Below are 23,553 nucleotides of genomic sequence, written 5' to 3' on the forward strand. Positions count from 1 at the left end.
GCTATATACTGTATGATTACAACAATATGACTTTCTGGAAAAGGCAAAACTACGGAGAGAGTAAAAAGATTAGTCATACCAATGGATTGGGGGGAGGGGAAAGAAGGATGAATAGACGGAGCAAAGAGGATTTTTAGGGCAATGAAAACTATTAAACTTAAATCATAATGATGGATATGTGTCATTATACATTTGTCAAAACCCATAGAGTATACAACACCAACAGTGAACCCTAATGTAAACTGTGGACTTTGGGGGATCATGATGTGTCAATATAGATCATCAGTTATAACAAATGTACCACTCTGGTACTTAACTAGTCATTGAGTGGCGTGGAGCAGTCTGGTTTTGGTACAAACTCTCCTGTTGTTGCAGACAGCAGAATGGCTCCAAAGGTAACTTCGGAGCTGCTTCGGCAGCTGAGACAAGCCATGAGGAACCTGGAGTATGTGACAGAACCAATCCAGGCCTACATCATCCCGTCGGGAGATGCCCACCAGGTACTGAGTGGAGATGGGCTGGCGATGGAACTCGTCAGCCCCTCGTTTCTTTTTATTCCTTTCCCTCAGCCCCAATGTGTTTGTAGGATTCAAGTTGTCAACCCACATCTAAACATGTTCTCCAGGGCTAGGCACAGGGACCTGTGTCCAGTAGAGTCTCACTGAACGCTTATTGATTTGGCCCTGGCTTCCTTATTTCCAATGTATATAGCTAGCTTTCAATAAATTGTGGAAGAATTAGGAGATAAATGAAGGGGCAGAAGTCTGGACCTTTCTGTTGCTGATGCACTTTACCCCATCTCCTTTGCCACATCATGTCCCTAGCAGAATTGTCTATCCTGCCTCCCTTCTCCCCATCCAGACCGTCCTGTCCCACTGGCACAGCCAGAAGGGCAGCCAGAAATTCATCTTGGATCTCCACTCTAGCAGGTTTTAGGGATGATTCTGTATATTACCCCCATCATCCCCCCAGCCACCACCTTTGGTGGAAGCATTTCAATAAGTGCCCTCTATATCTGAGAACACGAGTGATTTAATTATGGGAGAGTCGGGTTTAGAGAGGTGGAGACTGCATGTGATGGGGCTGAAAAGCGGAGGACGAAAGGATTCTAGGATTTACTTTTTTAGGTCATTGAGTCAGCAGGTGTTTGGATGCCTACACCATGGTCGTGGTACTGCAGGGTTAAAAAGACGAATTTAAGTTTGAATTCCTGCCCTCCCCGTGTTTACGGTTTAGTAGAGACCTGAGACGGTATACAAAGTGCTATTCTTCCATAGAGTCATCCACACATATACTTTTTATAGCCTTTGTTTATGTGCCCTGCCTTAGGTATGGTACATGACACAAAGATGAGAATGGTCCTGGTCTCAAGAAGTAGACAGTTTAGTAATGGAGTTAAGATATGCATACACATGTCTATATTGCAAGGTGGAATGTGGACGTGCCATCAAGAAAATCTGGGCAGAGGGCTGTGGATGTTTGAGGGTGAGAGGGGAGGGTGATGGAAGGCTTCATGGGCAGGGGAGGCATGTGAACTGGACCTTGAAGGACGCATAGAGTTGGGTAAATAGAGAAGGGGGAAGGGATTCTAGATAGAAGGATTAGTAGGAGCAAAGGCAGAGAAGCAGGGAAGCTTAGAGTGCTTTTCAGAAACAAGGTGGTAAGTTCCTCTGGCAAAAGCCTAAGGAAGTAAAAAGCAATAGTCAGAAATACTGGTGTTCTAGAATTCTTTAGTTGCAGGCAATAGAAACCACCTTGAAGTACTTTGAGCAATAAAAATGCTGCTTTATAAGGATTTAGGGGCAGGGCCACTGCACTGGCACAACTCCAGGTTGTGAATGGTACTCTCTGGAGTTGTGCCTCAGGTAGTCTGTCCCGTGGAACCTGAGGGCAGGGTGCAGCTGGCCCTCTAGGAGGACTGGAATGGGAGGGGTTTCAGCTCTTGCTGCAGGTAAGTTTCTTTCTGTCTCAGGCAACAAGGTAGATAGTGAATAGATGGCCATCTCACAGTTTCTGCATATATATCTCTTTATCTGTTACTTTCAAGATACCAGATTGAGCCAGAACCTTAATTCCAAATCCGGAGGCCTGGGTGAGAACTTGATTGGTGTAGTAGCTTGGTGTTTACCCTTGGTCACTGTGGGTGTATAAGTACGTGTGTGTGTGTGTGTGTGTTGTGTATGTGTGTGTGCGCATGTTGCATGTGTGCTCACATGTGAGATCATGTGTGGCACTGACATGACTGATGAGAGTCTGCCATGATGGAGGGGGTGGCAGATAAGGGTATTACCGTAAGCTGAAGCAAAGTTCCCGAAAGAGGTCCGCTCTAGCTGACCTCCTTTCTGCCCCTCCTCCAACGGTGGTAAACCATATGGTCGTGACAATATCAGGCCAGTGTTAACCTGGGGACAGCATCAAGATTGGACACCTGCTTGGAGGCACAGGAGATTTCCTGGCCTCAGGAGCAAATGAAGGGCTGAAATGAATAACCAAAGGGACTGGATGATTTGAGGCAACAGCATGACATTCAGGATATTTTGATGTTTAGAACAGAGTTTCCCAAACCGTATTCTACAGCATTCCTGTTGTGTTTTGTAAGGTGTTCTGCAAAAAATGTAGTCAGGGGTCAAGAAAATAGTGAAATGAGCTGAACAGTTTCTTTTTTTTTTATTGTGGTAAAAAAACTTAACATTTAACCATTTTTCACACCACTGTACAATGCATCAGCGTTAACTGTGTGCACATAATTGTACAGCAGACCTCTAGAACTTTTTCGTCTTGCAAACCTGAAACTACAGCCACTGAACCCCTCTCCCTGTCCCCGCCAACTGCCATCCTACTTTCTAAGAATTTGACCACCTTAGGTGCCTCATCTAAGTGGAATCATGCAGTATTGTCTTTTGGTAACTGAAAAAAACTTATTTCACTTAGTGTAATGTCCTCAAGGTTCATCCACGTTGTAGCTTATGACGGGATTTCTTTCTTTTTTAAGGCTAACTAATAATCCATTGTATGCATATACTACATTTTCTTTATTCATTTGTTTATGAACATTCAGGTTGCTTCCACCTCTTGGCTCTTGTGAATAATGCTGCACTGAGCATGGATCTGTAAATGTTTCTTTGAGATCTTGTTCAATTCTTTTGGATGTATACCTGAAGTGGGATTGCTGGATCCTATAGTAATTCTATTTTTAATTTTTTCAGGAACCTCCATACTGTTTCCTATGGTGGCCATGCCATTTTACATTTACCCCAATAGTGCACAAGAATTCCAATTTCTTTACATCCTTGCCAACACTTGTTATTTCTTTTTTTTGATGGTGGTGTCGTAATGGATATGAGGTAATATCTCGTGGTTTTGACTTGTATTTCCCTGATGATTAGTGATGTTGAGCATCTTTTCATATGCTTGTTGGCCATTTGTGTATCTTCTTTGGAGAAGTGTCTATTCAAGTCCTTTGCCCATTTGAACAGTTTTCTAAACTGTAGGATTTCTCAGGGCCTTTAATATATGAGTGTGCACTGTACAACTCTAAGGAACAGATGCAGTATTCAGCACTTTTCCGATTTAAATGTCCATGGAATTCCCACACTCATCTCAGGAGTGGGGTAGGGGACTCTGTTCCATGGAATTCCTTAGTCTGTTGATCTTCAGTAGCACTTTTTGTACCACAGTGGGTTTGAACTTGCTCCTTGAAGACGTGAGAGGAAGGGGAGGTATAAAGAGGAGAGGCCCCTGAAGATGAGGGTTTGGCAAGTAGACGCGGTTGAAGGGGTGAAGGGGGAGGTGGGAGAACAATGTGTAAGTGTAGGAGAAGCAGCAGATCAGGCCGGAAAGGGGCTGTTGGCATGTGAGAAAGCCGAGGTGGCCGTGTACTGTAATGTTAAATTTAGTAGGCGGTGGAGGTAAGGAGAGACTGGTGGGGTTTAGGGTGGGGCTTTGGTAACAGAATTCTTCCATTCACCTCTGTTCTGTAGATGAACAAGATTCACCAGCTTCATAGGAACCAAAGTTTCATCTTGACTAAGGGCTGGATGAGTAGGTAGGGTAGCCAACATAGCTTGGGCCTGAGGAGGTGTAAGTAGCAGAGGAACTGGGCATCCCACCATTTAAGAAGGGCAGACCTTGGCCTTGTCCTCAAGGAACTCCTTGATTCTTCTCCTGCCTGGGTACCTCTGATGGGCTCTTCCTTGCCTCCTGTCAGGCCCAGGCTTCAGCCTTTGGACTTGGGCTTCCTGTCACATGGATTCTCTGCTGGATTCACCAGTGGTGTTTTTCATTCTCTGCCTTTCAACTGATTGGATGCAGCCTGTATGTATCGGTGAGGGCGATCTTTATTGGGTCTACCAATTCAAATGTTAATCTTTTCCAGAAACAACCTCACAGACACACTGAGAAATAATGTTTTACCAGCTGGCTATCTGGGAATCCCTTAGCAAGTCAAGCTGACACATAACATTAACCCTCACAGCACTAGCACACTGCTGTCTGAAATTGAGTCTCTCCTTTGAAAGGGCCTCACAGGCTGTTGTGGAGCGGCAGCCCAACTCCTGCTAGTTCTGCTTTACTTGTGAACCTTCACCTCCAGGTGAGGCCTCATTGTATGGAAAGATTGGACCTGTGAGTATTACTTGCGTTAACCTTTGAAGGCTTCCAGTTAAGGGTGTGCTGGAAGCTTTGTAGTGTTGGTATTTCAGTTTGTTTTCTTTTGCCTGGAGTTAGGATAAAATCTGTATGTTTACTGGTAGGGGACGTTCTTGTAGCCAAGCCAAGTTTATCTTGATGTTCCTGGTCCTGGGTGCTGTTCCTGAGCCAGCTTTTTTTGGTATCATAATGCTGGTTTTTGGTCTGATACTCTGATTGATTTTTTAAAATTCTGTCTTTGACATTAGGTGTGACCTAATAGACCCAAAGCAATTTCTTTTTTTTTTTTTTTTTTAAAGGCTCTAGGTTTCTGGGTTGGGAGAAAGCGAGGCTTTATTTTATTTATTTATTTATTTATTTTTATTTTTGGCTGTTTTGGGTCTTTGTTTCTGTGCGAGGGCTTTCTCTAGTTGCGGCGAGCGGGGACCACTCTTCATCGCGGTGCGCGGGCCTCTCACTATCGCGGCCTCTTTTGTTGTGTACGCGCAGGCTCAGTAATTGTGGCTCACGGGCCCAGTTGCTCCGCGGCATGTGGAATCTTCCCAGACCAGGGCTCGAACCCGTGTTCCCTGCATTAGCAGGCAGATTCTCAACCACTGAGCCACCAGGGAAGCCCTCAAAGCAATTTCTTATTCAGCTTTGGGAATGGCAGCGACACTGGCCAAACCCCAGTGATGTTCCAGGCTTTCCCTCAGTGTTTCACCTCCTGCTAATGGATCTGGAATATCAGAATTGGATGGGTCCTCCCTAAATGAGGAAGTTGAAGCTCTAATCCTGGAAAAATGTGTTTTCCAGCAACATCCTGAAAACACAAGAAGTTAAGCTTGCTTGATATGAGCGGTCACTTTTATTGCAGGAGTCACTATTTGTTTAGGCTTCACAAACTTATATTCTTGTACTCTTGCTGTCCTCTTCTCTCTCACCTCCCTCCCCACTCCCCCCCCCCCATTTTTCTTTTATAATCTTTGGTTATCATTTCTATTGCTGTAGCTTAGCCATCTGCCTTGCAAGGCGGGAGAAGTTGTGTTTTGCTTGTCTGGTGCATATTTCCTGACTACCATATCAGGGCTAAGTATTGGGACAAATGTAAAAGGCAAGCAGTTAGCATATAGGTAAGCGTATGGGCTCTAGAAGCTGTCTGGGTTCAGGTGGCAGATTTGCCACTTAACTAGCTGCTTGACCTCAAGTAAGTTACCTCAAACTCCTAAGTGTCAGGTAATCTCTCTGTGTCTCAGTTTCCCCACCAGCAAAAATGGGACAGTGACATATCTATCTCTTAGGGCTGTTGTTAGGATCAAATGAGTTAATAGATATAAATGCTTAAAGCATGTCTGTCACCTAATAAGTCTCATTATATTAGCTGCTATTTCTGTTGTTGTTATTATTACTATTATAGAAATGAACGAGGGAAAATATTCCCTTAAAGAGGTTAAAGAGTAGATAGCCCCAGTCACAAATCTAACACAAAATGCGACTAGTAAATGTCATAGGAAAGAACTCAATCAGCACTGTCCAGTAGAAATATATGAGGCACATATGTAGTTTTAACTATTCTAATAGCCATAGTAAAAAAAAAAGTAAAAAGCAGTGAAATTATTTTTAATAACACATTTTATTTACCCCAGTATGTCCAAAATTATCATTTCATCACATCATCAGTATAAAAAATCATTAGTGAGATAGTTTACATTTCTTTTTTTATACTGAGTCTTTAATTCCGGTATGTATATCATTACAAAACATCTCAACTTGAATGTGGAATGTTCGTGGGAAATATTTGATCTGTATTTAGATTTCATAAAATTTACAGTTGAAAAAGTGGCCTTACATACCAAAGTTGTTCTAAACATACTTAAAAAGTTTTGTAATAACTGAGCCTTGAGCATCAGTTTTAAAATTTATATTTAAATTAGTTGAAATAAAATCAGACATTTAGTTTCTCAGTCACATTAGCCACATTTCAAGTGCTTGGTAGCTACATGTGTCTGGTGGCTACTCTAATGCTAAGCACAGATTTAAAGTGTGGACTGAACTCATAGGTGAGAGGGAATATTTTAAGCTGGCAGGGTCAAGGAAGGCTTCATGATGGAAATGCATTTAAATTGGAATGTGAACAGGTAGAATTTGGGTGCTTATAGGTAGAGAGGTACAAGAAATACCATGGGCAAATCCATGGAAGTAGGAGAACATGAATAACGATAACCCTAAAGAAGAAAGAATAATAGGGTCTGGTCAGGGCCACTCAGGAGCCACCAGAGTCAGGAGTTTAGGTTTCTGTTAGACGGTAGGGACCCACTGAAGGTCTTTGAATAAGAGAGTGATACGATCAATCAACGGGAGCAGTGTTCAGTGTGGATTGGAGAAGGGAGACACTGGGAACTGAGAAGCCTGTTCCGAGGCCACTGCAGGATCCCAGAGTCGGGCTACAGAGGGCCTGGACGTGGGTGCTGGTCTTAGGAGCAGAGAAGAAGGGAAGGATTTGGAGGAGAAGCGGTAGATAGAGGGAGCGAGGACCTTGCAGGCAGATGACCGAGGGAACTGGGAAGTTTGGAAGCTGAGAGGGTTTGTGGTGCCATCCACAGAAAGAAATGAGGAGCCCCACGTTCCTTGTTTCAGGCCCCGTGGAGAGGAGGGCCCTCGTTGGGATGACTGGTAGGTGGGACTCTGGGTCCTGCCAGGGCTGTGAGGACAGGGAGGAAGTGCTGGCTCTGTGTGACCTGCCGCAGGAGCCTCCTCAGTAACAGAGAGGCTGCTGTTCTCTGGGGCTCTTGCTCCTGTTTCGTTTCAGGCTAGATTCAGCGTTGCTGGAATTTCTCCTACGGGTTGGGGAGGGAGGGTGTTAGAGAAATGAAGAGGAGTCTTGAATTCTGTCCTTTGTGTACTTTCCAAAGCACAGATACACACACCCACACACTGTTGCGTGTTGGAGACAGTACGCACCCCGAATACGTAATTGTGCAAGGACTTGGCGCTCCAGGGCTCTGCTCCTCTCTGTCCTTTGCGACTCTAAGGGTTTTTTCTTTTAAACTCAGAACAACGGTTGTAGTATTAATGAGTTTGGGCCCAGGAGGACTTTTACAGCGAGGAAGTGTCCATTGTCTCTTGTAATCTGGGTGTTTTCATGTACCTTCTAAGCCAAATGTTGGGATTTGTGGGCACTACTGGCCCCAAATCAGGAGAATCATTGGCTGGGGCCAGAACTGCACTGGCCTCACCTTTGAGAAATCTGAACTCTTCATCCTCCCCTTCTGTGAGGACCCTCGTCTGCTTTTGGGCTTGGCTTAGTCCAAAGATCCCGTTCTTGGGGGGGCGGCTCTGCCACCTTGAGCTTTTGGCTGTGTTTATGGTTCCTCCTTCTGGAAGACATGACTCTGATTTTCCGAAACTCTTTTTGATTCTACTCCCATTCCTCCAGGAGCTGGCTTCCTGTTTTTATTTCTTAAATAGGCTCTCTCCTGGGGTGGAGGTAGTGATTTTTATCCCAGAGTGATTTTATTCACCGTATTAATTAGAGTAACGCTAGCTGTGGTAACACATCTCAAAGTTTCAGTGACTCTGTATTGTAGAGCCTTATTTCTTGTTCATGTAGCAGTCCAGAGTGGGTGTTCCTGGTTGGTGGGTGACTTTCTTCCACTAGGAAGAAGAGTGATTCAGGGATCCAGGCACTTTCCATCCTGTGATGCCACCATTCCAGCTGGCGGAAGGGAAGGAGTATGGAGAGGGTGCGTCCATCTTTAACTGCCCTGACTCAGATATCACTTCCCACCCACTTTCCGTTGGTGAGAACTAGTCATGTGATCCCTCCTAGATGCAAGGGGGCCTGGGAAATGAAGTCCTGGATGGGAAACCAATCGTTCTTCAGTGACTTTACAGTAAGGAAAGGGCATGAATCTTTGGGCAGCTATCCGTTTTTCCCACATACCTTGACTTGGTTTCATTTAAGAGACAAGAAAGCCAGTAAGTGGGAGCCAGGCTTGAACATAGGTTTGATTCCTGCATGTAGGAGACATCTATTATGTGGTTGATGAAGGTAGAGGTGAATGGGTGGCATACCTGTGTTCCTTGTTCCCTCAGAGTTTATAATCCACTTGTGCAGATCAGATGTGCACAATCTCTGTGCAGAATAGAAGAGGTTGCTTGGCAGTGTGGTAAAGGCATGGGCTTTTGAAAGTCAGACCTGAGATCAGATCTCGGCTCTGCCACTTAGAGCAGTGGTGTCTTGATTGGGGGGTGGTGGTAAGTAAGTAATTTACTTCTCTGAGCTGCTGATTCTTCTTCTTTTTTTTTTTTTTTTTAAGTCTGTAAATGGGAAGGATGATACCTTCCAGAGCTGCTGTTGGGGTTAGAATTAGGGGAAATGAAGATAGTTATTGGCAAGTAGTCAATCTTAGCCAATACTATTCGTTATCATCACCCAAGGTGGGGAGCATCGATAAGTGCCATTGTGGATGGTTTGGTAAAATTGAGAGGTGTGGGAGATCTCTGAAAGCTGGATGGGTCAGAAAGCTTTGTGGAAGAGGGCATGTTTGAGCTGGATTTGGAGACATGGCTGAGGCTTTTTTTTTTTCTGTAGTTTACTGATATGCTTTATTTGGCTGTTTGTTATTTAAATTGTTTGAATTAGATGCCAACATTTAAAAATTGAGTGATCTCTCACGAACGTACATATATTTAGCTTTTCCTGAAATATTGAAGGTTGGCAACACGTGGTTCACATTCCAGCACGACAGGAATCAGAGCTGAGTAGGAGCTGCTCTCTCTAGAAGAGACAGCCTCTTGTCCTGCTTTACTCATTTAGTTTACCTGCCTGTACCCTAGGGCTTTTGAGTTTGAAACCCCAGTTATAGTCCCTTCTGGCCTTTTTCCTGTTGGATAAAGCATTAGTTTCCTGTTGCTGCTGTGACAAACTTAGTGGCTTACAACAACACAAATTTATTATCTCACAGTTCTGGAGGGCTGGAGTCTGCAGTGGTCAGCAGGGCTAAAGTGACTTCTGGAGGCTCTGGGGAGAATCCATTTCCTTGTCTTTTCCGGTTTCTACAGGGCACCTGCATTTCTTGGCTTGTAGCCCTTTCTCTGTCTTCAAAGAGGTGGCTAAGGTCTTAACTACGGAGAAAGGTTCATCTCTCCTCCTGCTTGTTCATTTATTCTGCAAGTATTGGTTGCAGGCCTAGTGTGTGTCACCTGTGCCCTGTACAGGGACAGTGACGAACAAGACAGACAAACACCCTGGTCTCATGGGACTTACATTCTGTGGGGCAGGACGATAACAGTGTAAAAGAGTCATTAAGAAGAGAAACATCTAAAAAATGCGCTATACAGAGAGGTAGAAGAGGCTGAGTGGCTACTGTAGCTGGGTAGTCTAGGCAGGCCTCTCTGGGGAGGTGACATCTGACCTGAAATACAATGATGGGAAGGAGCCTGCCATGCCATGATCGGAGGGAGACTTTTATAGGCACAAGGAAAAGCATGTGCAAAGGCCTTGAAGCAGGAATGAGATTGGCAAGCGCAAGGAGCAGAAAGCAGGTGGTGTGGCTGAAGCATCGTGAGTGGGAGGATTGTGGGAGGAGAGCAGGGCCGGATCAAGCTATGCCTTGGGGACTGGGCTGGGGTTTGGATTTTATCCTAAGTGTGATGGGAAGTCACTGGAGGATTTTAAGCAGGATGCTAACATGATATATACACATTTTGAAAAGCTCACTCTGAGTGTGTGTGAAGAGTGGATTGTAGGGACAGTGGTCCAGGTAGAGATGAGGGAGGCTTGGACGGGGGGCATATTAGAGATGGAGAGAAATGGACAGTTTTGGAGAAAAAAGCCAACGGCTGTGTTTCTTTGCGGCTTTTTCCTAGTATGCTAAGGCTTTGGCTTATTTTAGGCCTTTTGCTGTTCTCTAGGGAGAATGTTCCCGGGCTTTGCCAGCTTCATGGCTGGGGGAAGAGTGGGAGGCCCGGGCCCAGTGCTTGTCTGGCCTCTGCTTAGCCTGTTGGTGTGGAGGTGACAGCTTTGGTCAGTGATGTCTTTCTGGCATGTTGGCCACTTAGGTCATGTCTAGACTTTCTTGCTCCACCCTCATCTCGATCCCAAACCAAACACATCCACCTGCTGTTAATTCCATCTCCCTTTGGAGAAACTCTTCTCCTGCCTTTGCTGAGAGGCAGCTCCAGGTAACCCCTGAGGGGCCGTGAGCCTCCGCCCAGGCTTCCCCAGGTAGGGGTGGGGCACTCCTCGAGAGCTGTGTCCCTGCGTGCCGGAGCTCAGCCAGGCTGAGCCCCTCATCCGCCTCCTCACTGTGCGTCGGGTGGGAGAGCACCCAGCCAGGGGGACCTCCTTGTTGGTCCAGAGTGCCCCCTCTGTATTTTCCCCGTTGTGTACTCTGATTTTTAGCGCAAGGTTTTTTTTGTTAACTGAGTTTCCTCAGCCTCTTAGCTGCTTTTTCACCACTCAGGAGGAAGAGATTAATAGCATCTCTTCTGGTGCATGTGCGCAGCACCCCCGGGTTTCTGGCGAGTTGTTCTGAACACTCACTTACTGCTCCTCTCACAGCAGAGCTAGGAGAAGGGCAGGAACAGACTCCCCCATGTTGGCCTTTCTTTTTGAGTCTTGCACTCACTAATTCCTGGGTGAATAAACAAAGGAGGGCGCTACAGTTCATAAATGATGCTGGAGGCCACTTCTTTTTATGTCCTTAGTGCTATCTGGTCAATGTTCCCTTGTGTTTTCGGGATCAAACATGTGCTTGCCATTGCATTCAGCAATCTGAAATGACCCGTTGTAGAAATGAGGAACTGAGGCTGAGAGAGGTGAGGAGACTCGTTGCAGACCACGTAGCTGGGCCTGCTAGAGGGCAGGTGCGGCCCAGAGCTCTCAGAGCTCCTTCATCCTGCCATCATGATTCTTTCTGCTGACCCTTCCAGCACCTCTGTGGGTCATGGTCTTGTGACTGGTCTGAGGCTGCGATTGTGGCTGCCTTGGTGAAAGGGGCAGCTCTCATCCACGCGGCAGGACTAGAACCTGGGAGCCGTTTTCCCCTACATCATGTTGACTGTCCCAAAATGCCTTGGGGTCCAGCCAGCAGCCCCCTTCTCTATCCTAAGCATTCTTAACCCTGCCAAGTCCTTTAGCTCAGGAAAAACCTGCTAACAGGAGAAGGAGCAGTGGCTCTGGTCTCAAGTAGATCAGATCCTGGCCCTGCTATTGACGTGTTAGTTACTTAAAGATTCTGTGTTTGAACCTCAGTTTTCTCATTTGCTATTGGTATTATCCTGGAGAGTTATTTTGAGGATGGGAGACAACGTGTTTTACGGGGGCAGCATGGCATAGGGCTTCAGAGTTGAGGCTCTGAAACTGCCCAGGTTCAAATCCTGCCTCTGCTACTTATTAGCTGTGTGACTTTGGACAAGTTACTTGACTCTCTGTGCCTCACTGGCTATTACCAGAAGTTACACAATGTGGCCTCGTACCCTTTCCCCAGGAATGGGAACCTCTTATTTTCTTAGCCCTAATCCCATTCCATTCAGAGGCAAGGGATTATCGGCTGGGAAGGACCTGGATTTGAACATGATGTTTTATTTTGCTGAAGCCTCCTGGGTTAGAGGAAGCATTTCCCTTCGTTCCCTAACAGGAAGGGACAGGGTCTGCGTGGGAGAGATTGGTGACACTGCCTTGGATGGGGGATACAAACAGGAAGTTCAGAAATAAGCTGATATCTAAAGAGACTTAAGTTAGAGAATTATTGGCACATAAAACAGAAATTCGGGCTTTTGAGAAAAATAACAGATGCCTAAATGTCAGTGGCAAAGAAGGGAGAAGGCTATTGGTTTGTTTTTTGAGTAAGATCTCGGTGAGGAAAGAGCAGTTTTGATGTTTCTCTTGACTTGCTTTGTTCTCCAGATGAAAAAATTGAGGTTAAAGGGAACAGCCCTTTAGCCCTTAATTAATTAGGGTCTTCTTTAGTGTGCACTAATTAAAAAAAAAATGTTCAGCTTGCCTTTTCAGCTAGATTGGCAGTGTCTTGAAGGCAGGTGCCCAGCTTTTGCCAGCCTTTGCAGTCCTGCTGGGCTGAGCAGGAGTCGGCATGTGACTGATCAAGGTCCAATTCCTTGTCCTTTTTGTTTTCCAGAGTGAGTACATTGCTCCGTGTGACTGTCGGCGGGCCTTTGTCTCTGGATTTGATGGCTCTGCAGGTGAGTTTCTAAACTCTCTCTTTGTTCTTTTGGTACTTTTGTTTGCCTCTCAAAAATAACTAGACCCAGTTTCAGCCTGTGATATAGAACCAAAAAGAAAATGCAAACCAGACGTCCCCACTGAGCCTCTGCAGAGGGGATGTGGTCCAGTCACCCCCAGCTCCTAAGCTTACATTTTAGTGTCTCTTTTCTCTATGCCTTTGCTTTTCAAGTCTTAAAAAATGTTACTTAAAAAATATTTTTGAACTTTTTACTAACTGTAACATACATACAGAAAAGTGTATCAATTAACCTGAATACCCCTGTGTAACTAGCACTCCAAATAAGAAGTGGGACACTAATAGCATCCTTAAAACCCCCTCCTTAGCCTATTGGTCCTGTGTAATTGTCTAAGCGCTTGACTTTTGGTTTCTCTGTTTTCAGTTTCAGCTTAAATAACAAAGATGAATGTTGAGCTACATTGTTGCCCTGCCCTAACTTTTCCAAAGCTGTTGTGCCCTTGAGTTTTAGGATGGGTTCCCCCCCTCAGACTCCCATCCTTCAAGCTGCTAGACTTGGCGCGAGCCCCTCTCCTCGCAGTTAGCGCACTGCTTCCGTTGATGTAAAAGGCACTTTAGGATTGGTTTTGGCTGACACCTCCGCTGAAAGCCCTGAGTTCTGCTGGGGCTGTGGGAACTGAGGGCAGGTAGAGGTGGGAGGCATAAACTCCCGGCTGTTGACCAACTGCTGCATCACAGTGAACACTGACAGCATCCAGGTGGTCTCTCTTGGGAAAGGTGAAACACCTCCTTTAGGGTGTCTGCTGGAGCAGATGGCTGTGATCACTGAGCAGATCCACCACTATCTTGTTGTTAATTACGAGACCCTTGTGGCCGCAGGTCCACAGACCTCTTTCTACTGGCCTTGACTCATGCTGTACAAGTGGGATCCTTTCTGTGCAGGGACCAGTACCCAGGCTGACTCAGGACTGTTTCTTTCAGAGCTTGGCCCACAGCTGGTTTTCAGTGGTATCATCTTCTCTTGCCTGGAGGTTCTCTTGGAGTTAAAGGCCCCGCTGCCCCACCAGAGGCCCCACCAGAGCGGTGGTGAGGCCACATGGGATCTGGTGCCCCTCACCGTGCTTGCCTGCCTGCTGCCGTTTTGTGCAGCTTCTAGGTGGTGGTCAGAAACCTTTCTCATCTCTTTGCTCCCCTGCTGTAGGCACAGCCATCGTCACAGAAGAACATGCGGCCATGTGGACTGATGGGCGCTACTTCCTCCAGGCTGCCAAGCAGATGGACAGCAACTGGACGCTCATGAAGATGGGTGCGTAGAGGCACCGCCATCTCAACTTTAGTTGGCAGCTCTGGCAGGGGACCCTAGGGCTCCTCAGGGCTTCTGGATCTTACCCCTTTTATGGGGCCACGGACCCCTTTTAGAATCTAAGGTGTCTTAGTCTGCTCAGGCTACCAAAACAAAATACCATAGACTGGGTGGCTTCAACAACAGAAATTTACTTTTTCATTTCTGGTGGCTGGAGGTCTGAAATCAGGGTGCTGTTGTGGTCAGGTTCTGGTGAGAGCTCTCTTCCTGGCGTGCAGACAGCCTCCTTCTCGCTGTATCCTTCCATGGCTCTCTCTCTCTGTTCCCCTGCTTAGAAGGCCACCAGTCCTCCTGGGTTTGAATTCTACCTTACGACTGCATTTAACCTTAATTACCTCCTAAACCCCCTGTCTCCAAATATAGTTACATTTGGGGGAGGGCTTCAATGTATGAAGTTTGAGGGGACACAGTCCAGTTCACGGCACAAGGAAAACCAAGAAAATGACATGCTGATATACACATACCATTACGCGTTCAATTTTGGAAGATCCTGGTTCAGGATACTCATTTCAGTGAGGAGAAACTGAGGGCCAGAGAGGACAGTTGCTTTGCTGCAGCTCACGTAGCTTGCTGTGCATTTGATTCATGCACTGGGGCCTTTCCACTGCTCTTTGCTGCCTCGTGATTCAGAGTGAGATAAAGGTAAGGGGCCACTAGCAACTGAAGCTAGGAAGCTCTCCCTCTGAGGATCCTGACTTGCTTCTGGCAGCTCAGCCATAGGGCAAGAGCATGGGTCTGGAACTTTCTTGGGCAAGTTGCTTCACCTTCAGTGCTTCAGTTTCCTCATATGTAAGGTGGAATAGTAATAGTAAGTACCACATAAAATGGTGAGGATTAAAGAAATAGTATATGGGAAGCATAGAGCTCAGTGTTTATTGGATAATGATTGTGTGTGTGTGTGTGTGTGTGTGTGTGTGTGTGTGTGTGTACTCTTGTATTTTCATTTAATTTTGTGCTGTAGTTTTCCTTGTCACTATAATAGTCTTTTGAAACATGATTTTAGTCGTTGTACAAAGGTCTCTGCCTGCTGAATTTTGAACTTGGACAATAGAAGGAGGGAAAAGGAGCTACCAGGGCTGAGTGAGGAAGAGAAGATGAGGCCAAATCCCTGATATTTCTTGTTTGTAATTGGAAGTAATGAGGAAATCAGGTTGTTACCAGACTCATGGTTCAGGGAACAGAGGGCTGTTGACACTGAGTTGAGTTGAGTTGACTCCAAGATCCAAGCAGTTAGCCTACTGAGGTAGAGTGTGTGTGTGTGTGTGTGTGTGTGTGTGTGTGTGTATGTATGTGTGTTTCACACACTCTCCACATATATGTGTTGTTTGTCTTAGGGAGGGAGGAATTAGGAACGTTTTTATCCTGGCAGTGGATTTATTTTAAATTTCCGTTTCTTTAAAAATATAGAAACATCAAAGCTACAGGTGGTTGTTGCCCCAGTTGTTGTCCCTCTTCTCTCTCTCTCTCTCTGTCACTCACACACACACACACACACACACACACACACACACACACACACACACAGAGGCACTTGGGGCTGTAGGGCTATTATAAATGGATAGGCCACTAGACCTTTACACTTCTTGATTACATGCCTCTGTTGACGGTATATGCGCCCAGTCCATCTGTATTTCAAATAAAACCAAAGATTAATATCTTATTTTTTAAGAAAAATTACAAATGGAAGTCCTAATACTTTCTGCTTGTACCCCAGTGGATCATTCAGTGTGCCTCTGGGGTGTGGGCATCTCTCTTTGGGGCCTAAACTCCAGCTGTTAGATAAGTCAGCGCTTTGGGGTTCAGAGTGTCAGAGGAGCGAATACTGTCTGCCTGTCCTCTAGAACAGCCCCAGTGGATGAGTCCTTCTCCCTTCCAAGCCCCTCTCTAGTTTCTGCCCTAAGCCCACCTCCTCACTGTCTCTCCTGTGTAGGGAGATTCTGGTGGGTGTAGTTGGGGAGTGGTTCATCCCTGGGGTTTTTGCCAAACATCTGTCTGCTAGGAGATGATATGACTTCATCCTGTGAAAGTTATACTAGGGGCATTAAAGAAACTTGGTTAGTAAGTGGCTTGTTCAGCGGTTTGAAAAAAATAGGAAAGAATCAAATAGCAAAATAACAACTCAGTGCCAGCTTCTAGGCAGTTTTTTAGAACAGATTCATGAGCTCATTTCTTTTTAAATATTTATTTATTTGTTTGCTTTTTTTGGCTGCATTGGGTCTTAGTTGCGGCACGCGGGGTCTTCGTTGCGGCGTGCAGGCTTCTCTAGTTGTGGTGCTCAGGCTCCAAAGCGCGTGGGCTCTAGTTTGCGGCACACAGGCTCTCTAGTTGAGGCGTGTGGGCTCGGTGGTTGTGATGCCTGGGCTTAGTTGGCATCGAGGTGGTTGAGGCACGTGGGATCTTAGTTGCCCGACCAGGGATTGAACCCACGTCCCCTGCATTGGAAGGCGGATTCTTAACCACTGGACCACCAGGGAAGTCCCATGAGCTCATTTCTTTTTTTTTTTTTTTTTAATAAATTTATTTTATTTTATTTATTTTTGGCTGCGTTGGGTCTTTGTTGCTGCACGTGGGCTTCAGTAGTTGTGGCTCGCGGGCTCTAGAGCGCAGCCTCGGCAGTTGTGGCGCACGGGCTTAGCCGCTCCGCGGCATGTGGGATCCTCCCGGACCAGGGCTCGAACCCATGTCCCCTGCATTGGCAGGCGGATTCTCAACCACTGCGCCACCAGGGAAGCCCGAGCTCATTTCTTTACAAACCTTTGAACTTCCGTTCTGTGGTTATGTGGTTATCAGTACTCGCTAGGGAGAATAGTAGAACAGTACTATTTCAGAATATGTGAACTTTTGCTCTTAATATTTTACCGAAATGTTAATTGTTTAGCAAAAATTTGATGAAAAAAGTATACATCCGAAACATACAAGATACTGGGTCGAATTAAAGAAAAACGGGGATATAAAAATAACTTTAGTTCCTTTTTTGAAGCTTATTTGGTGTCCTATGACTGTTTGCTCTTGGTAGTTGGGAAGCCCAGGGAGCCAGTTAAAGACACGATGCTGGGTTCCTGTGTGTCCCTCTTACAGTCTTTGGATACGTTTCTCTGCTGCCAGTCAGGCCTGGTTGTCTGGTGGGGGCCTTCACTCTGCAATGCTGCCCTCCAAGTAAGGGGAGGGCACTGTCGTGTGTGTTCCCTTTACCTGGTGTGCAATGTAAGGGAGGCTCCCATCTCCAGCCTTCACCATATCACCACCCACCCTCTCATCATCAGTAGTGGTAAAGTGACCGAAGGCTGATACAAGATGATCTTCACGATGACACCATGTACCTGTATTGCAGCGATTCCTGGGATGCCTTTTACCAGGGGTCTAATGAAAATCCTGTTTCTTTTTTTCTTCTCTCTCACCCATTCCTTATATACCATCTTACTTTATGTTTTCCTTTTATAGCATCTTACACTTTTCATAGCCTTCCAGGATTAAGTTCAGATTTTCCAAGTGCCGTCAATTCTCTTTGAAGAAGGTGCTTAATAAAGACCCTGCTATCATGATGTTGGTGAATTGCCTTCTTCTGGATAGGACAATGAGCTCGGGTCCCCTGGGAATTGTTTCTCATCTGTTCTTCCCTCTGTAGGTCTGAAGGACACACCAACTCAGGAAGACTGGCTGGTGAGTGTACTTCCTGAAGGATCCAGGGTTGGTGTGGACCCATTGATCATTCCTACAGGTGAGTAAGCATAGGCCCTTTCATCTTGGGTGAGGAAGTGAGTTCTAGAGGCCTCTCCATCCTCCCTGTTTGCTTGTGGGTTGTGGAACATTTGGGGGCTCAGCATGATTTGATGTCACAACAAAGGTCAAGGTGAGGAGAAGAGTTAGCACAGGGCCACGGGATAGCCTTTCAGAAGGTGCCAGGCTCTCAAAGCCCTGCTGCCTGTAAAGGGTGTTCAGTTCATAGCTAGACCACGTGTGTTTCTCCTCAGATTACTGGAAGAAGATGGCCAAGGTTCTGAGAAGCGCTGGCCACCACCTCATTCCTGTCAAGGAGAACCTTGTGGACAAGATCTGGACAGACCGTCCTGAGCGTCCCTGCAAGCCCCTCATCACACTGGGCCTGGATTACACAGGTCAGAACCACGGCTGTGCCCAGAAGGCCCCCGACCATCGGCCTCTTCACCTAAACAAAAGTCCTCTGAATCCAGGTCGAGCTTGAGCTGATTGGAGGATTTTGCCCCGCCCTGGCACATGGGGCATTTGATGCAGCAGGAGTTCAGTTTGTTTCCACAGTTGCCACCTACTTGCCACCTACTTTGGCATAGTTTATTCTTGCAAAGCTCTTCTGGGCAGGCCTGTGGGTGCTGCTGAGATGGCTTTTTTACCATTCAGTTGCTAACTGCCCCTCTAACGTGTCTAATATTGGAAACAGACTAGAGGTTTCTTTTCTTTTTTTGATTTAGTCACCTTGAGAGTTTTATTTCTTTATTTAAATTTTTTTTCCTTCTCACATATTTATTAATCCACAATCAGTGTCAACAGCTGATTGGGTTGTATACACACCCCAGCCTTAGCAGATTGTCTTTTGTTTTGTTTTGTTTTTTAAATTAATTTTTATTGGACTGTAGTGAGCCTAGAGGTTTCTAGATTCCATTTCCTTTTCTTCTGTCAGCATTTGTAGGTTTACCTTCCCAGGCCCCCTCCTTCTGTCCGTCCTCTGCTTTAGTAACTTTTGGGTGTGGGTGGGTTTCTTTGGCTTGTGTGACAGTGGTGAGTGAGGGGCAAGCTCTGTGAACATTCTGTGGGCGATGAAAGTGCGATTTACGGGAGAGTGAGGAGTGCAGAGGGAAGGGCCTGGGAGGTGGGGCTGCGGGGAGGGAGCCTTGCTGTAGAAACGGCAGAGGAGAGGTGGATGGGGGATGTCTGGAATGTAGGCACATTGCCCAGAGGGGTCCTGGGAAGAAAGCGTTACAGCCCAGACTCTCAGTCAAGTTTGAAACAGCATTCCCGAGCTGGTCTTCACAGCAGCGTTTGGTTGTGGGGACAGCCCCCAGCTTGCTTTCCTTGTGACACCCTCACCTGAGGGTATTACAGATTAGGGGGATGGGTCCGGTGAGTGGCCCAGGGTCAGCTAAACATTTTCCATCAGCGTGTTCTGAGTTTTGTTCAACTGAAGCAGAGGCTCTGACCTATTGCTTATAGAAGGGGGGAGAGCAGGTGTGGCTGGTAAAACTTCTGTTCAGCAGACACATGAGTGCCTGCTGTGTGCAGGACACTGCTAGGTGCTGGGCGAATAAGACAGATGCCTGCCGTGTTCACAGGTGGCTGCGCCCTGCGTTACATGTGCTGTTTCAGGCTGGGTGGTGGTGGTGGTGGTGCTGATGGGGTGAGCTCCTCTAGGACCCCAGTTTCATCCTGGGGAGAGCAGGGAGGCCGTGGCTGTGTCTGACAGCGCAAGTGTGATTTGGAAGTGGTTGTCACACTGAGTCAGACTGTAGAGAATTCCTCGGTCTTAGCACTGAAAGGCAAGTCTCGTATCTCCAGGAATGTAAAGTGGTAGGTGATATTCCCCTGACCTCTAAGACTCGGTGAGTTCTCTCTGCTGGGTAGTGTGTTCTCAAAGCTCCCTGTACAGAAGTGTAACTAATTGCTGGTTTTTTGGGTTTCTTTTTTTTAATTAATTAATTTTATTTTTGGCTGTGTTGGGTCTTCGTTGCTGTGCGCAGGCTTTCTCTAGTTGCGGAGAGCGGGGGCTACTCTTCATTGCGGTGCGCAGGCTTCTCATTGCGGTGGCTTCTCTTGTGGAGCACGGGCTCTAGGTGTGCGGGCTTCATTAGTTGTGGCTCACGGGCTCAGTAGTTGTGGCTCGCGGGCTTAGTTGCTCCAAGGCATGTGGCATCTTCCCAGACCAGGGATCGAACCCATGTCCCCTGCATTGGCAGGTGGATTCTTAACCACTGTGCCACCAGGGAAGTCCCACTAATTGCTGGTTTAATTGTCTGTCTTCCCCTCTAGATTATAAGCCCCATGAGCGCAAGGACTGCCTGTAGCTCAGAGCTGTAACCACAGTGACCAGCATGGTACCTGCAGATATCTATGCCTGGGAAGTGTAGATGCTTCATAGACATTTGTTGGATGAACAAATGAATTACTTTTTCTTTGAGGCAGTCAGGGCTCTTGACAGTCAACTAGCTTAGAGTCACTTCTCACGTATGGGGCTTGAATCTGGGCCTTCTGTCTGCTCAGATAACATGCTCCCTGGGATATGGTGCTGGTTAAAAATGTTTGGAATGGGTTCTTTCACTTGGCTTCCGCAGGTCCCTGGGACCAGACCAGGGCTGGAGTCGCAAGTACGTTTGTTTCTTGCAGGCATCTCCTGGAAGGACAAGGTTGTAGATCTTCGGTTGAAAATGGCCGAGAGGAACGTCGTGTGGTTTGTGGTCACTGCCCTGGATGAGATTGCATGTGAGTGCTCTGGTTTCACTGTTGGGGTGTGTTACCCAGTCTCTGCATTGGTTCTCTGGGAATCTGTGTGTTCATGCAATTCAGCTTTCTGAGTGGCCAGGGAATAAGCAAAACACTGTCACCAGTTGGGTATATGATATGCCGAGTAGGATGGAGAAGTAATTATAGGGAGTTGGGGAGGGGAATGTAGCTTGGTCTGGAGCTGTATTACAGCCAGGGGCTGATGTTAAATCTGTGATGATGTCCCCCTCTGGCCAGTCTACTCAGGACTGTGACATCTCTGAGGAGGGACATTTCCAACAAACTTTTGGTGCCTGTCAACATTTGTGTGTCTCTATGGGTATAGAAGTAAGATCATAGGAGGTAATTTTTTCTTTATCCTTTTCCTGTATATCCCCAAGTTCTTCACAATGAGGATGTTCTACAAATATTTCTACTTCAGAAAACTCAGGAACTGAAAGTTCTTCAACAAGCCTTTTGGTACAATAGCAGTTTTTTAATCTTTAGACCTTAAACTATCCCCATGGAATTGTTCAGTGCCTTCTAGAACCTGAAGGAATCTTCTTATTCTGTCTGCTATTTTCTGACTGGATTTGACCCAGGGTACCTGAGACAAGGCACTGCCTTATCCTTTGATTTTTCTCACTGGAGAAAGAAAGTTTACTGCACAGTGTCCTAGCTCTCTAATCCCCAGTTCCAAACTTTGTCAAGAGTGTCAGTGATTTATATCCCTAATTAACTAAATAACTTTAACATCAGAGGAAATAACATATAAAGCTAATTTCTCTCCTTTATTATTAAAAAGACACACATTTCCATTGCGGAAAACCTGGAAAGTGCAGAGGAAGTAGAAAGAAGAAAAAAAATCACCTATAATTTTCTTACACACAGAGAATCACAGTTAACATTCTGCACATATACAATTTTGTAGCTAGATTTCTTCCAATGTATCGGGATACTCTAAGCATACATAAGCATAATTTTAAGTGAATATTAAATATCTCATCATATGGTTGTATCATAATTTACTTAACCATTCCCCTACGTATGCCCTTTGAGTAATTTCCAATTTTCTCGTGATTTTGTTACATCCATCGAAGTCTTGGTGCATCACAATCCATGTCTTAGTTTCTGATAATTTTCTTCCAGCTTCTGGTTGGCTTTAGCGGTGGTGTTATGGATTAGAGGGTGTGTGCATGGCAGGGCTTTTGACCATTTTGCCATGTACCTGCCGGAGAGGTTGCACAGGGGTGTATGAATACACCCCTCTCGCCACACCCTCGCCAGCCCAGGTGCTGTCATTTAAAAAGAGTGCTAGTTTGGTCTGATAGGTAAAACATGTTGCCTCATTGCTTTACTTTGTGAAACCAGATTTTAAAATAGAGGCAGTGCTTTTTACGCCAGGGTCTTCTCTGCACTCTCATCCTCAGGGGAGCAAGCATGAGGCAGCTGGAAGTCCTCGGACGAGAGCTGTGCTCTCTGCTGGTCCCTCCAGTTTCTCCAACACGCAGTGACCTCACTAGACCCCCTGACACTGGCCAAGGCAGGTCCTCCACCCAGCCATGGTTCCGGGTGGGCCGCAGGCCCGGGTTTCATTCGTGGGCCGGAGCCCCGCTGACTCACTGCTTTTGTTCCTCTGCCGGGAAGCCCCGCCTTCCTGGGGCTCTTGACCCTCGCACAGAGGGCCTCATCTGGCCTCCCTCATGGGTGGGTCTCAGTTTTTCTACTCTAGGTCGTTCCCCTCAGAAGGGAGCGAGTGCTTGGCTCCCCTCCCCTGTATTTGGGAGTGCCAGAGCATTTTTCTGTGGCACGTCAGGCCTGCTAGGCCTGGCAGGTCACCGCCGGGTGGACCATTTCAACTCTTGTCTGGAGGGCATTTGTTGGGTTTTCTGACTAATAACTCTTCCATCCCCTTCTCGGGCTGGTGATGCGGTAGCATAAGAAACAGTTCTGGTGCCATCATTTGGTGGATGTGAGCAACTGCAGCTCAGAGGTGGGACCAGGAAGTGAGGCTCTCAGCTTCTCGGAGAGATGCCGCCCAGTCCTTCCCTAGCGAGTGGAAGCTCTTCCCTTGCTCTACAGGCTGCCCCTTAAACTCTCACTCAGGCAGGTGACAGGAACTTTTTTTTTTCAGGGCTGTTCAATCTCCGAGGATCAGATGTGGAGCACAATCCAGTGTTTTTCTCCTATGCAGTCATAGGACTAGAGACCATCATGTGAGTGCTGGCCCCGCGCCTGAAAGTCCTTCCCCACAGCTCCTCGGAGCCCCAGTCGCCCCCTTCTGGCCCGCGCCCGCCAGTCTCGGCCTGACGTGCTCTAGTACGCTGCTTTTCTCCTGCCTTTTCCCTTTCCTGCCTCTCTTCCTTCCCCTTCTTGTCTTCCTTAACAATAGATATTTATTTATATCCTGCCTCTCTTTTAATCCTGAAAATGATTTGAAATCTCTGAAAGTCTCTGTAGTACTAGGAGATAAAAAAAAAATAGGTGGTCGAGGACATCAGAACAAAACTGGAGAGAGTGAGGTTAGTTCACAAAATTCCTGCTGCAAAGTCTTGTTCGGGCCATACATTTGATTCCAGGTTTCCTAGCAGCCAATGCCAAGGGGAATATGGGCTCTGTTATACAATCCTGGGTCCACGATGCAAATAGACCCAGTCATTTGGAAGGTCAGAAGTGACACAGAAAAACCCCGAGTTGTGCCTTGTCAGTTTCTCTTTTAAACTGCTGCTTGTGGCCAACCTGCCATTGCTCTTCTTATTTGGATGGCTTTCTGCATTCAGACAACATATTTATTGAGTGCCTCTTATGTGCTAGGGTCTCTGTTAGGTGTTGGGGTGACTGAGACAGACAAGGTCCTGGGTTAGAGTTGCAGAGATGAGAGGTTTCCTGAGGGCATTCGGGCACATAGTGGGC

General features: G+C 46.5%; 1 protein-coding gene across 4 annotated transcripts in view; it reads left to right on the plus strand.

Moving 5' to 3' along the window:
* XPNPEP1 (X-prolyl aminopeptidase 1) overlaps positions 1-23,553 on the plus strand; it is a 52,793-nt gene that overhangs the window by 11,869 nt on the left and 17,371 nt on the right. For 2 of the 4 annotated variants that reach the window (XM_061196701.1, XM_061196976.1), the window contains exons 3-9: positions 376-500; positions 12,768-12,831; positions 14,032-14,136; positions 17,819-17,911; positions 18,165-18,308; positions 20,545-20,640; positions 22,775-22,856. In XM_061196701.1, the coding sequence (XP_061052684.1) occupies positions 376-500; positions 12,768-12,831; positions 14,032-14,136; positions 17,819-17,911; positions 18,165-18,308; positions 20,545-20,640; positions 22,775-22,856 (709 nt within the window). The remainder of the gene's footprint in view (positions 1-375; positions 501-12,767; positions 12,832-14,031; positions 14,137-17,818; positions 17,912-18,164; positions 18,309-20,544; positions 20,641-22,774; positions 22,857-23,553) is intronic. The other 2 variants (XM_061196794.1, XM_061196887.1) reach the window with 2 other exon arrangements.

The sequence above is a fragment of the Eubalaena glacialis genome, chromosome 1 (genome assembly GCF_028564815.1).
Source record: "Eubalaena glacialis isolate mEubGla1 chromosome 1, mEubGla1.1.hap2.+ XY, whole genome shotgun sequence".
Classification (NCBI taxonomy): Eukaryota; Metazoa; Chordata; class Mammalia; order Artiodactyla; family Balaenidae; genus Eubalaena; species Eubalaena glacialis.